Genomic DNA, 13333 nt, shown 5'->3' with positions numbered 1-13333 from the left:
TATTAAATTATTTTTCAAAACTTTAACTGAAATTTCCTTTTAAATCAATTCTTATTAGAATTCATTGATAATTGAATTATTTAAAATTTTTGTAAAATTTAATTATTTTTCAAATTTGTAGATACAATTCTTCAAAAAATTTACAATAATTTTTAAAAATAATTTGTTAAAGTGAGAAAATAAAAATCTTTGAAATATAAATTCTTTTTTAAAGAGATTTGAGAAAATTTCTTATATTTTCAATTTTTTAAAATTATTTTCGGGAATTTAATTATTTTCAAGAAAAATTTTAATTACAATTTTTGAAAACCTCATTTGTTCAGAATTTCTAAGTAAAATTTTTCAAATTTTATTAATTTTTGTTTAATAAGTATTTGAATACTTATTGTTATTAATTTGTCCACCAGGAATAAAAATTTCAAAATACTTGCAATGTAAAACCATTTGAAAATTAAATATTTCTAAAAATTAAAACTGTAATTCTTCCAATTCTTAAAATATTTTCTAAAAGTTTAACTGAAATTCTTTTTCAAACCAATTCTTATCAAAAAGTTGTACGATAATTCAATTATTTAAATACAAAAATAAATGATAAAATTATTGCGATTATTTTTCAAAATTGTAACTACTTATGGATTTTTTTTTAATTTGAGAATGAAAATTCATAGACTATTTAAGATTTTTAATAAATTTGATATTATTTGAATACTTTGGATAAAATTTTTTTGAGAATGAAAATTCATAGACTATTTAAGATTTTCAATAAATTTGAAATTTTTTTAATACTTTGGATAAAATTTTCTTAATTTACTGTCTTGTGAAAATCCTGTTATTGTCAAAATTCAAGGGGAATTAATTTCACTAAAACACTAATCACTCTATTTACAAATTAATTCTTAAACTTTTGACATGACAATTTGAACTTTAAAACAATTTGTAATCAAAAAGTCCTAACTTCACATGAGGACAGAATATCTCGATTATTATTATAGAGCAATAACATAATATAATAATAATTGAAAATTGAAAGAAAAAAAATTAAAAATAAAACAGAAATAAAAAATTGAATAAATTGAAGGTTTTTTATTTCTATTGTAAAATAAATTTATTTTAAGTGATTCTGCAGAATTAAAAATTATTTATTTAATATTAGTTGTTAATTTTTAATTTAATAGTTAATTATAATAATTAATAATAAAATTTAATAATTTTTTGAAATTATTTGTTTAATATCAATTGAATCATTTTTGCAATAATTAGATTAACCGTTAGTGAAATAAAAAAGAAGTAAAAAATTAAAACAAATTGATTTTCTTTTTACTTCTATTGGAGAATAAAATTTCAAAGTGATTTTTCAGAATTGAAAAAATCAGATTAAAATAAAAAATTGTCCAGTGAGGAAAATAAAGATCAGAAAAAAAATCCAATAATGAGAAATTAGAGTTAACTTGTCTATAAAGAAGTTTTTTTCCTCCTTTTTTTTATCTCTCGATACGTAATAGAAATAAAGTATATCCAATCAATTTATTGAATTTTTTAATTCATTGTATGTATGAAATTTAATCGAAGGTATGAACAAATCGAATCAGATCTCTCAACCGCAGTGGTGAGTGCGATTGCATTAGATTCTCGATCACGAGCGATATAATTAAAGGGGGATATCAAAATCATCGTCCCACGATGTTATCAACTAACGTGCATTCGCGTTGGCGATCAAGTCCTCAATGTATTTTTTGCGCTGTTCCAGCAGAGCCTTTCTATCCGACGTAAAACACGCGGGAGTCGTTAGCGCTACATCGTCGGGCGTGAGCTTCATTTGAATCATGAAATTGTCCGGCCACCTAGGAATCGCAAACAATGAGGATTAATAATTACATCAAACGACCTCCCGATTTTGGCAATTTGAGGGAAATTTGAGGAGAAAGATCAGACGCCCATTAAGAAGTTCACGAATTATTCAGGTAATTATTTTATCCATTTGGAGATATAGAAAATTTTTAATTTCAATTTTTATGTACATTTCTAAAATATCTTCTTTAGTGTTTCTTTTTTTAATTTTTTAATTTTACTCATTTCTTTCTTAATTTTATTTATTTAGTTTCTATATTTTTATTAAGCTATAGAAATTAGTGGCATTTTTCGATTTTTTTTTCTAGAACTCTACATTTTTGAACCAAAATTGTCGAAAAATGAGTTAATATTAAAAAATACTTTTATAAATAAAACAAATTATTAATACTTACTGAAATTCTGAACAGTCAAGATTGACGATGTCTCGTTTATATTCAAGCATTCTGATGATTGCACAATCCAATATTTGTTTAATTAGGTTTCGCTTTTGGACTTGTATTATTTGATCGTGACACATAGTAAGTCGCTTGACAATATTTCGATATCTGAAAATAAAATTAATAAATTTAAATAAATTTAGAAATTAAATTAAATAAATGAAAAGAGAAAAGTACAATTCAATAAAAATAAGAAAAAGTTAAATAAATATATAAAAGTTAAAATTAATAAATAAAAGGAGAAGCCTAATAAAAATAGAAATTTTTTAAAAAATTTCAAAGCTATAATCAATAAATAAAGAGAAAAATTTAATAACGATAAAAATAATAAATTTTTTTAATAAAATTAAATTAATTTCAATACGCAGAAAAAGTGGGGAAATTAAATTAGTCAAAATTGTAATAAATAAAATAATTTGAAGGCAAACTTTTGAAAAAATTTTAAATGGTTTAAAGTTATGAAATTGAATTTTAAACCTATAATTATTTTCTAGTAATTCTCTCAATAAATTATTTCGATAAAAGTAACTTACTTGAGGTAAATAGGCAAAATACGATTTAAAGTTTCTGATTTTTTGTCTCTGTTTTCGTTTGCTTGCACGTTTTGGTCCAATCCTAATAATTGCTCTACATCTTTTTCCGTAGTTAGCCATAGTTGGGAATAATACGACTCAGACATGAAAATTGAAAATTAAAAATTACTGATTAATTTTGAAATTAATTTTTTTGTTAAAATTAAAAAATTTTTTCTATCAATTTAAAAAAAAAATTTTTTTTTGCCAATTATTTATTTTGTTGAGGTTATTTTTGTAATAAAAAAACTCGAACTGAAGTTGTCTTTTATAAAGTCGCAAATTAAAAAAAAATACATATTTAGATACCTATTAAGTAAAAAATATTTAAAAAATAATTAGAAGAACCAAAAAAACATTTTTTAAATTACTTTAAAAAAAGGTCATTTTTGCTTTGAAAAAATTCAATTTTTCAGTAATTTTCTGTTTTTTTTTCTTGTTACTATTTATGACTTTATATACTGAATTCTAATTTATTAAATTTTATTTACAATTTATAATTTATTAGGTATTTTATTTATTACTTAAAATTTATTATTCTATTTATTATTATTATTATTCTATTTATTATTATTCTATTATTTAAAATTTATTATTTCATTTAAGGAAAAGGGCCCTATTATGAAACACATTGTTCCCTTTATTACTTAAAATTTATTCCTATTTAAAATTGAAATTTATTTAATACTCTAATATTTAAATGATCTCGTATTCTAATCTACTGATTCACTTTGTTCAAAGAATGCCGAGATTAAGACAAATTCTGTTAGTTATGACGACGTTGATTTTGATGGCCCACTCTTTTCGAGCGGATGATGAAAATTCTACGATACAAAGGCCAGCAATGACTACAGAAGAAAATGAAAATTCAGTAAATATAACAACAACAGAAAATGGAAATTCAGTAAATATAACAACGACAGAAAGTGGAAATTCGATAAATACAACAACAGAATTAGTGAAAAATACAACTACAACAGAATCAATAAAAAATCTAACAACAAATACTACTACTACTACTGAATCAATATTAGTGATAAATACAACATCATCGAGAACAATTGACGCAGATGAATTTACGGAAATGCCGGAAATTTTAACAACAGAAATATCGACGAGCACAATTTCAATACCTACGAGTACAATGTTAAATACTCAAAATTCAACGACTACAGTTGAACCTCAACAATCTTGGAAAGCAAAAAATGATTCCTTGAATGTAGCGTGGGAATGTCCTAATATAACGGGAGTCGGAATCGAGTGTTCTTGCGATTTTCCACATACGCTGAGATGCACTGGGGACACAACTGGTCTGAAGGTATTGACCATTTTTTCCATAAGTAGCAAAAAATAAATAAATAAAAGATGATAATAGAAAAATAATTATTTTTCTCTTTCTCCTGCTTTGATTTCTAAATCATATTTTTTTTTTAAATAAATGTTTCACTAAACAGATGATGGAATTTTTTTTTCTTATTCTCTTATTTTGATTTTTAAATAATAAAAGAAAACAGTGTCAAAATAATAAAATAAATAAAATAATAAATTATTTAATAATGAAAACAAGAGAATGATAAAAGTCTCTCTCATTCTCTTGTTTTCATTATTAAATTTTTTATTGAGCAACATAATTTTCATGCAATTTGACAAGCAATATTGTAATATTTTTTTTTGAAAATGGTAAATTTGTTTGTAGAATAAAAAATAATGATTAAAATTTCTCTCTTACAGACAATCAATAGTCACTTGACACACAATAATTTGGGTATTTCTCTATTGGACTTAACAGTCTCTGGACTATCAATATTGCCGGCAAATTTTCTCGAGGACATTTCACTTCACGGTCTCGTTGTTTCCACCGGTGAATTGCGAAAGGTTCACGAAAATGCCTTCACATCGTTGAAGCGACCCCTTCAAGCACTGGGATTGCCTAATAATCTTTTGGAATCAGTCCCGACTGCTGCATTGTCACGTCTAATTGGCTTGGACAGGCTGGATCTGTCTCGAAATAAACTCAAAACACTGGAGTCTGATGCATTTCTCGTAAGGAATTTTACATATTTTCTTTATTCACAGCCATTGAAATTTCTTTGACTCTGAAATTTAATTATTATTTTATCCAATATTTAATACAAGATTTTATTAATTAATTTACATAATAACAGGCTTTGCACTCAATAATTAATTTTAAAAAAAGTAGCTTTAAGACTGAGAAAAGTAGTTATCGAAAAATTAAATTTTACGATTAAAAACCTATCGCTTTAGTCGATTCACAAAAATCACAAAAATTTGATTCTGTATTTTCCTAATTTCCACAAAAAATATTTACTTTTTTTCTTATTCTGTTAATAACTTCAATTCTAAATTTTTATTAAATTCAATTATTTTCCAAACTTTTAGTTAGAATTTTATTCTTTAAAAATTCAATTATATATGAAAATAATTTATAATAGAGGAAAAAATATTTTTTTTTAAAATATAAAATTTATTTTAATTAAATTTGACGAAATTTCGAATTAAATTAAAAATTGAAATAAATATTTCTAATTTTTACGAGAATTTAACTATATTGAAAAAATTTTAATTACAATTTTTCAAAAGACTATTTTTCATAATTTCTAAATAATGTTTGATCAATAATTAAATATTTATTTATTTTTACACAGGAATTAAAATTTCAAATAATTTTAATTTAAAAGTTTCTTGAAATTGAACTATTTTTAAAAATTCACACAATAACGCATTTAATATTCAATTATAATCTAAAATTTTAACTGAAATTCATTTTTAAATCAATTTTTATTAGAAAATTCTACGAGAATTCAATGGAAGAATAAATAATTTATTGAATAATTGAATGTTTTTTTAAAATTGAATACTTATAAAGAATTTTATGAAAAGTTTTGAAAATAATTTATTTCTTTCGAAGAATTTTAATAAAACTTTTTAAATTAATGACATTTTTCGAGGAATTCTTTAAAATTCTATTAAAAATAGTTGAAATCCTTAGAAGAATTTTATTACATATTTGTGAAATTAATTGAATTTTTGCGACGAATTTTATTAAATTTTTTAAATTGTTTTATGAAAGTTTAAAAGAATAATTCAATTATTTCGAAATATTTAATTAAAATTGTATTGAAAATACAATTGAATTCTTGCAATGAATTTTACTATTTATGAAAATTAGTTAATTCTTATAAACAAATGTTATCAAAGTTTTAGAAAATAATTAATTTCTTTCAAAGAATTTCCTCAAAATATTTTTAATAGTTGATTTCTTTTGAAAAATTTTCTGGAAAATTGTATTTTAAATATTTGAGTTCTTGTGAAAATTTTATTATTCATGAGATATTAATTGAATTTTTGCGTTAGAATTTATTAATTTTTTTTTAAATACCTAGGATTTGAATTCTTTCGAAAAATTTCATGAAAATAGTAGATACTAAAAATATTTTAATTTCAGCGATCATTATTTTTGAAAATAATTGAATTGTTTCAAAGAAAAAATTTATTAAAATTTTTGAGAATAATTTTGTTATTTCAAATATTAGCGGATTTAAAGTAGTGTAAATTTTCATAAAATTAAAGAAAAAAGTAGTTTTCAGTGTCACAAATTTTAAAAAAAGTATACAAATAGTAGCTAATCGTAAAAAGTAGTAAATAGTAGGTTTTAGTAGATGAGTGCAAAACCTGCTGTAAATTTAAATAGTAATTTACAAATTAATTTTAGAATTTCAAGTTCAATAATTTTTTTAGGAAAAGAATTAAATATTAGATACAAACTTTAATTATTTAATACAATATTTTATAAAATAAATTTAAACGATAAATTTACAAATTAATTTAATAATTAACAGTTTCATTATTATTTAGAAAAATAATTGAATTGTTATTTAGAGAAAGAATTTAAATACTCTTGAGTGACTAAAAATAAAAATTACAAAAATTTAACTATCTTTTTATAAAAGGAATTTAGTATTAAAAAATTTAATTTAAATAATAATGATCTTAGACTAAATTAATTATTTCTTAACAAAAATAATTATTGAATTGTTTGTTAATATTTCGGTGATTTCAGGGTTTAACGAACTTGACGTACCTGGATCTTTGTGATAATATTTTGTCACAACTGTCACCAGGAGCGTTTTTAAAATTACCGTCTCTTCGAAATTTAAAAATGCGGAGCAATCATCTCAGCGTATCAGCACTATCGGCTCTCAGAGGACTCAAGAAACTCGAAGAACTCGATCTTTCGCGAAATATTCTCGTCGGAAATGTCAGTGGGAATCTTCTTCCCCTGATGCCACGACTCAAAAATCTCATGCTCTCGGAAAATGAATTAACCAAAGTTCAACTAGGCACACTTTCCGGTTTACGAAATTTAATGTATTTGAGCCTCAGTCACAATCAGGTAAAATCGAAATTTTCTACGAAAACAAAGAATTACATACATTACAATTCATAAATTCATTTAATCATTTAAGGTATTTCTCCGGCTGCTACTCTTGTAAAAATTGATTTACGATAAATTTTCTTCAAATTTTGAGAAAATGATTCTTCGGGTGACTTTTAAATGTGGTAAAAATTTCAAACCCCTTTGCTATGCTAAATTTTGAGTTATTCAAGTTCAAACTTTCACTTTTACATGCGATTATGTTAAAAATAAAAAATGTCAATCACAATATCTCGTTCTTTGACATGGCAAAGGGTTTTTAAATTTTTACCACATTCAAAGGGCACCCAAAGAAACATTTTCTCAAAATTTGAAGAAATTCTATCGAAAGTCAATTCTTACAAGAGTAGCAGCCGGAGAACTACCTTAATTGAAGAATTAGAAATTTAAAAATGATAATTTCTATTTTTAATTATAAATAAAATAAAATTATTCATATTATATTAATATATATAATAAATAATTAATAATAATAAATAATAGTAAGAAATTTATATTATTAATTATTTATTATTAGCATAATTATTATACTTAAATAATAAGTTTCTATATAATATTTATTTAATATTTCTATACTCAATATAATTTTTCATTTATTTTTATATCCAGTAACATTATTTACCTTTAATTTTAGAATTATTGAAAAAAAAATCTGAAGATCCAATTCTTTTCCAGATCGACGTCCTGGAAGATCATGCGTTCATGTATCTGTCATCATTGACGAGACTGGATTTATCAAATAATTTAATAATTGCCGTGTCAAATTTGTCTTTGGCTCATTTGGAAAATTTAACAATGCTGGATTTGACGCACAATTTTCTACGATCATTAACGTCAGATTTGATTTTGCCGTTGAAAAATTTACAGGATCTTCGCCTCGATGACAATGATATTACTCTAGTGGCGAGCGATGTACCAACTTATAAATTAAAATTAAAACGACTCTCACTCTCCGACAATCCCTTGAATTGTGATTGCACACTTTTGGATTTTGCCAATTGGCTCACGAATTCCAGTTTAGAGGAGGAGGACAAATTCTCGGCGGTGTGCGCGACTCCACCGGCTTTGGAGAATGGCATTCTTGTCCAGGTGTGTTTCCTGAAAATTAGAAATTAATTCATTAAAGTAATTAATAATTAATTAAAATATAAAGAAATCAAAATTAATAAAATAAAAAAATTATCCTTATTTTTCAAACGTTCAGAGGAACGAAAATTTTTTCCATTTTATTCAAATGAAAAATAAAATATTTAATTAGTTATAATTATAAAAAATTGTTCTGCAATAAAATTTTAATCAAACGAAATAAGGAAATTCTCCGATTTTTTAAAACTGAATTTCGAATTTAAATTTTCAACAATTTTTTAAATAAACTAACATATATTTTTTTCAGGTGTCACCTGGAAGTCTTCTCTGCGGTGATCCAACGCCAGCGACGAGACTTCCCATTTCAAATGTTCAAATAATCCTGAAAGAATTTCATTACGACGAATTGAATGGAATAAATCTTTTGTGGAATATTGATCTTGGTACAAGTTACTACACGTGCGATACGCTGATGATTTACGAGACAATTGGCGTTAAGGAAGAGCGCATTGAATCGAGTCCTCTTCATTGTGACTCGCGTTTAATGCGAGACCGATTTACACTTCCTGTTGCCATTCCAACGTCAATTCATTTACAATTGAAACACAAGTATCGCTATTGTGTGGCAATTTTAATTCCCTCCGGCTATGATGATATTTCCCTTGGTCTTGGCTGCAGCGATGTTATTGTTCTCGAGGAAACCAGAAGTCGACGAAAGGATCAACATCAATTGAACCTAAACGAAGTTTCCCTGGCTACTACCTCGTCACTCTCTAAAGCCGCCATCACCGCTGTTCATGTTAACGTTTCCAAAGAGGGCTTTCTTCAGGTAAATTTATCACGCGGACGAAAATTGTTCCACTGTATAACTAAAAAAAGAAGACAAAAGCAAACATTTTTAGTTTGTTTTTATATTCCTTTTCTTGGCCGTTTTAGATTATAATCTTTTATTTCTATTTATTTGAAAATATTTTTCTATTTATTTAGAAATTAACTTCTATATTCATTTCTGTTTTCTAATATTTTTGTAGAAAATTTTCAATTTTCGTAAGTAAATAATTTGCATCATTTCTATTTCTTCATTACAATTATTGTTTTAATAAAATTCAAAGTTTTTTTTTCAAAATAAAGGGAAATAATGTTTATATATTTTATTTGTCAATTAAAAATTTTTGAACTTTTAGAAAAGAAAGGAAAAAATTTTACTTAAACAAATGTTCTGTTACATTTATTTACGAATTTCTTGAATTGTAAAATTATTCGAAAACATCAATAACTTCTTTTTTTAATAAATATTTAATTACTATTATTTTTCCATAAGAATTAAGATTTTCATAAATTTCAAATTCGAACCGTTTTGAAATTCAACAAATTATAAGAGTGCTCGATTTCTTCATGTTTTAGAATAATTAAAGATAACCGAGTAATAAAATCTTTATTTTATAATAATATATTGTTACCGTAATTTCTTCAAAATTATTTATTTTAATTCAATTTGAATTATTTTCTAGAATTTTTAACTAAAATTCTTTTCTATGTCAATTATTTTTAATAATTTTTGAAAAAGTTCTTTGAGAATTTTCAAATCCATTTGTTTACAATTCAATTTTATGAAATTTCGATTATTCGGAAATTCTTCAATTAAAAATATGTTTAAAAATAAGAATTTCGAAATAATTTCAATTATTTAGAAGAAAAAAAATTGTAAAAAGATATAAATAATTAATAAAATGTATGAAAATATGCAAAAAAAAAAAAAAAAAAATTAGTAAAATCTCGTACTAATTTTAATCAGGAACTTTTCATAAATTCATATATTTAAAAAATATAGAAATAAGAATTTTCTTTATTCTCTAAATTTGAATTATAGTAAAAATGTTTACAAATTTGAATTAGTGTCTGACTTTTTTCGTTTGAATTAGTAAATTTTTTACAAATAAATAGTAATTTCTACTAACTTGTTAGTAAAATTCACTAAAATTGAATAGTAAAATTTACTAATATCTAGTAATTTCTACTAATTTATTAGTAAAATTTACTAAAATTGAATAGTAAAATTTATTAAAATTAGAAAAATTAAATAATTGAATGGTTCTTAAAATTGAATTCTCATTATGAATTTTATCAACAAATTTTTAAATAATTGAATTCTTTTGACGAATTTAAAAAAAATTTTTAAGAATAATTACATTTTTCGAGGAATTCGATAAAAATTGTATTAGAAATAATTGTAATTGTGAGATGAGTTTTAATATTTATAAAAATAATTGAATTCCTGTAAAAAAATTTTATTATTTACTTATGAAATAATTGAATGTTTGCATAGAATTTTATCAGAATTTTAAAAAAAAATTTTATTAAAATAGTAGATATTGAAAATCATTAAATTGAGGAAAATTTTTGGAAATAATTGAAATTTTGCCAAGAATTTTATTTAAATTTTTGAAAATAAGTCAATTTAAGAGAAGAATTTTATTATTTATAAAGATAATTGGAATTTTGACGAGAATTTTAAAAAAAATGTTGAACATATTTGAATTTCTGCAATCATTTGTATTTAACTTCTAAAAAATTGAATTTTTAAAGAGTTTTTAACTAAAATTCTTCTTTAAATCCATTACTTTTAATAATTAATTTAATATGTATTAAAAAATTTAACTAATTTCAGAAGAATTTGAATTATTCAAATTTTTCAAAAATCTAAGTTCTTTAAAAATTATAATGAAATTCAATCAAAATTTATAAAATTTGTATTATGAATATTGTAAACGAAACTCTTTTAAAATTTAATTAATTTTGAAATATTTAGGTAAAATTATTCATTAAATAATTTTTAAGTAATAATTTTATGGTAGTTCTTCAAGAATTAAGTTATTTGAAAAGAAATTATATTTTGAAGATAATTGAATTCCCGAAAATAATTAAAAAAATTTAAACAATTAAAAGTTTTGTCAAATTTCATTGAAATAAATTTTATATTTGAAAGAAATTAATTACTTTTAAAATGGTTATTTATATTTCGAAAGACAATATTTCTTAAAAATAATACATTTTCATTAAATTTCAAAAAAGAAAGTTTTTATAAGCAACGATAATTTATTTTTAAATCAATGAAATTAAATTTATAAATATGTAAATGAATTAAATTTTCTTAATTTAAAGAATTGAGAATTTCAGAATAAAATATTCTTAAAAAAAGAATTTTACAACTTTTGATTAAAATGAAAATTTAATTTTCAGGTGGACGTCAGTCTGTCGCTTCCGGCGGAATTTCAAACTGGCACCAAGTGTGAATTGTCGGTTGTTGTCTTCGCCACGGAAAGTGCGACGGTTCATCGGAAAAAAATGAATTGTTCATTAACTTTTATAACACTCTCGGGATTATTGCCAGGACACTATAAAGTATGCGCGAGTCTCGATGAAATTGCCGGCGATACATTGGCAATTTCCAATCACGATCGATATCGTTGCGTACAAGTTCAAACGTTTAAGCAAAATTCAGAAATTTGGTTTCTCATTATCGTCATTGTTGTCAGTATTCTTCTATTGATTATCATTCTTGTGAGTCGAAGTTTCATGAAAAAACTACGAAATCCAAAGATACAAACACAATGTTTTATGCCAACGCAAGAATTTGAAATCACACAAAAGGCTCACTATATTAAACTTTTGGCCACCACAAAAGTCTAGTCTTCCATTTTTCAATGAAATATTATCTTCAGATATAATTTAAATTACAAAAAAAGTAATTTATATATAAAAAAATTTTTACTTTAAAAAGTAAATTTATTACTTAAAATTTCACAAAGAATTCACGCCAATTTTATAAAAAAAATTCGTTGTGAATTCTATCGGTCCACAATTAATAATCTGAAACAAAAATTATTTTCCTTTTTGCATGTATAAAAATTAAGAAGATAAAAATGTGCCATAAGTATTTTAACTTTTCGTAAATCATTAAAATTAAAAATATTAATAAACTTTGTCATCGAAAATTTGAAAAAAAGGGAAAATGTCGTAATGGGAAAAATAACGAAATAAAAAAGACGTCTCAGACTGTCTTAATTATAATAAAAAAAACGTTTTCAACGTCTTAACGTTAATAAAGACGGAAAAAGAAGAGATAAATTATATATATATTTTTTTATAGACAGCTACTTACGAGTAAAGATTTATATTTTATAATATAGTTGCAGTGCAATATTATTCAAATCATAAACGTCGAATTTATGTACATAAAAGCAGAAAATTTTATAAATTAAATTCTATATTATTTTTATTATATTATATAGGTAATAAAAACAAATTATAATTTCTTGTAGATAGAGTATCATTAAGAGTTAAATTATATAACAAATTATTACCTTGATTTTGTATAAACGTTGAAATAAAACATAGAATCGCGACGATGATTTCATTAAATTATCTCCATAGCTGTGAAATAATGTTAGTTTAAAAACTTTTCACCTTTTAAAAGTGATAAGTTTTCTTCCTTAAGTTTTTTAATAGGAAATTTAATTTCAATTTCAATTTGCTATTGAAAAACTGTTTCATCGATCGTGTTTGAAAATACTTTTTCTATTTTATGAAAATATGCCTTTGTAAAATAATGAAGAAATTTTCGTTTACAACTATTTAAAATATCTGTAAACCAACTGACTTATTAATATAGATTTTAACTGTTATTAACTATACGTCATTTTTATGCGTGAGTTATTTTGTACATATTATATATATTTTTTTTATTCTCACATTATTCTAATGTCATTGTTGTTCACAATTGAAAATTTTATACTGATTCGTTTTTCTTTAAATAAAAAACTACTTTCCTTCATTTCTCGTCTGCGACCCAAAACTTTGAAACAAAATTTAATAAATAATCAAAATATAAAAATAAGTTAATAACTTATTATTATTAATTAATATTAATA

The 13333-nt window shown here is 23.0% G+C and overlaps 2 protein-coding genes and 1 long non-coding RNA gene across 3 annotated transcripts in view; 1 reads left to right on the top strand and 2 right to left on the bottom strand.

The window, feature by feature from the left end:
- Positions 1-2970, bottom strand: part of LOC122498233 (IQ and AAA domain-containing protein 1-like) — a 19649-nt gene extending 16679 nt beyond the window's left edge. Inside the window, exons 1-3 of the mRNA XM_043605888.1 lie at positions 2822-2970; positions 2244-2396; positions 1696-1841 (exon numbers count right to left, since the gene is read on the bottom strand). Coding sequence (XP_043461823.1) covers positions 1696-1841; positions 2244-2396; positions 2822-2967 — 445 coding nt within the window. The 5' untranslated portion in view covers positions 2968-2970. The remainder of the gene's footprint in view (positions 1-1695; positions 1842-2243; positions 2397-2821) is intronic.
- Positions 1825-13158, top strand: LOC122498242. Its single transcript, XM_043605898.1, has 7 exons — positions 1825-1961; positions 3602-4178; positions 4592-4903; positions 6942-7274; positions 7992-8405; positions 8710-9231; positions 11643-13158. The coding sequence occupies exons 2-7, from the start codon at positions 3603-3605 to the stop codon at positions 12090-12092; spliced, it is 2607 nt and encodes an 868-aa protein (XP_043461833.1). The 5' UTR covers positions 1825-1961; position 3602; the 3' UTR covers positions 12093-13158.
- Positions 9140-13333, bottom strand: part of LOC122498280 — a 68187-nt gene continuing 63993 nt past the window's right edge. Inside the window, exon 3 of the long non-coding RNA XR_006301214.1 lies at positions 9140-9271. This is a non-coding gene — a long non-coding RNA (uncharacterized LOC122498280). The remainder of the gene's footprint in view (positions 9272-13333) is intronic.

Source organism: Leptopilina heterotoma, unplaced genomic scaffold, assembly GCF_015476425.1.
Source record: "Leptopilina heterotoma isolate Lh14 unplaced genomic scaffold, ASM1547642v1 Lhet_10, whole genome shotgun sequence".
Classification (NCBI taxonomy): Eukaryota; Metazoa; Arthropoda; class Insecta; order Hymenoptera; family Figitidae; genus Leptopilina; species Leptopilina heterotoma.
Note: the sequence above shows the minus strand (reverse complement) of the source record. Positions and strands in the feature narration are given on the sequence as shown.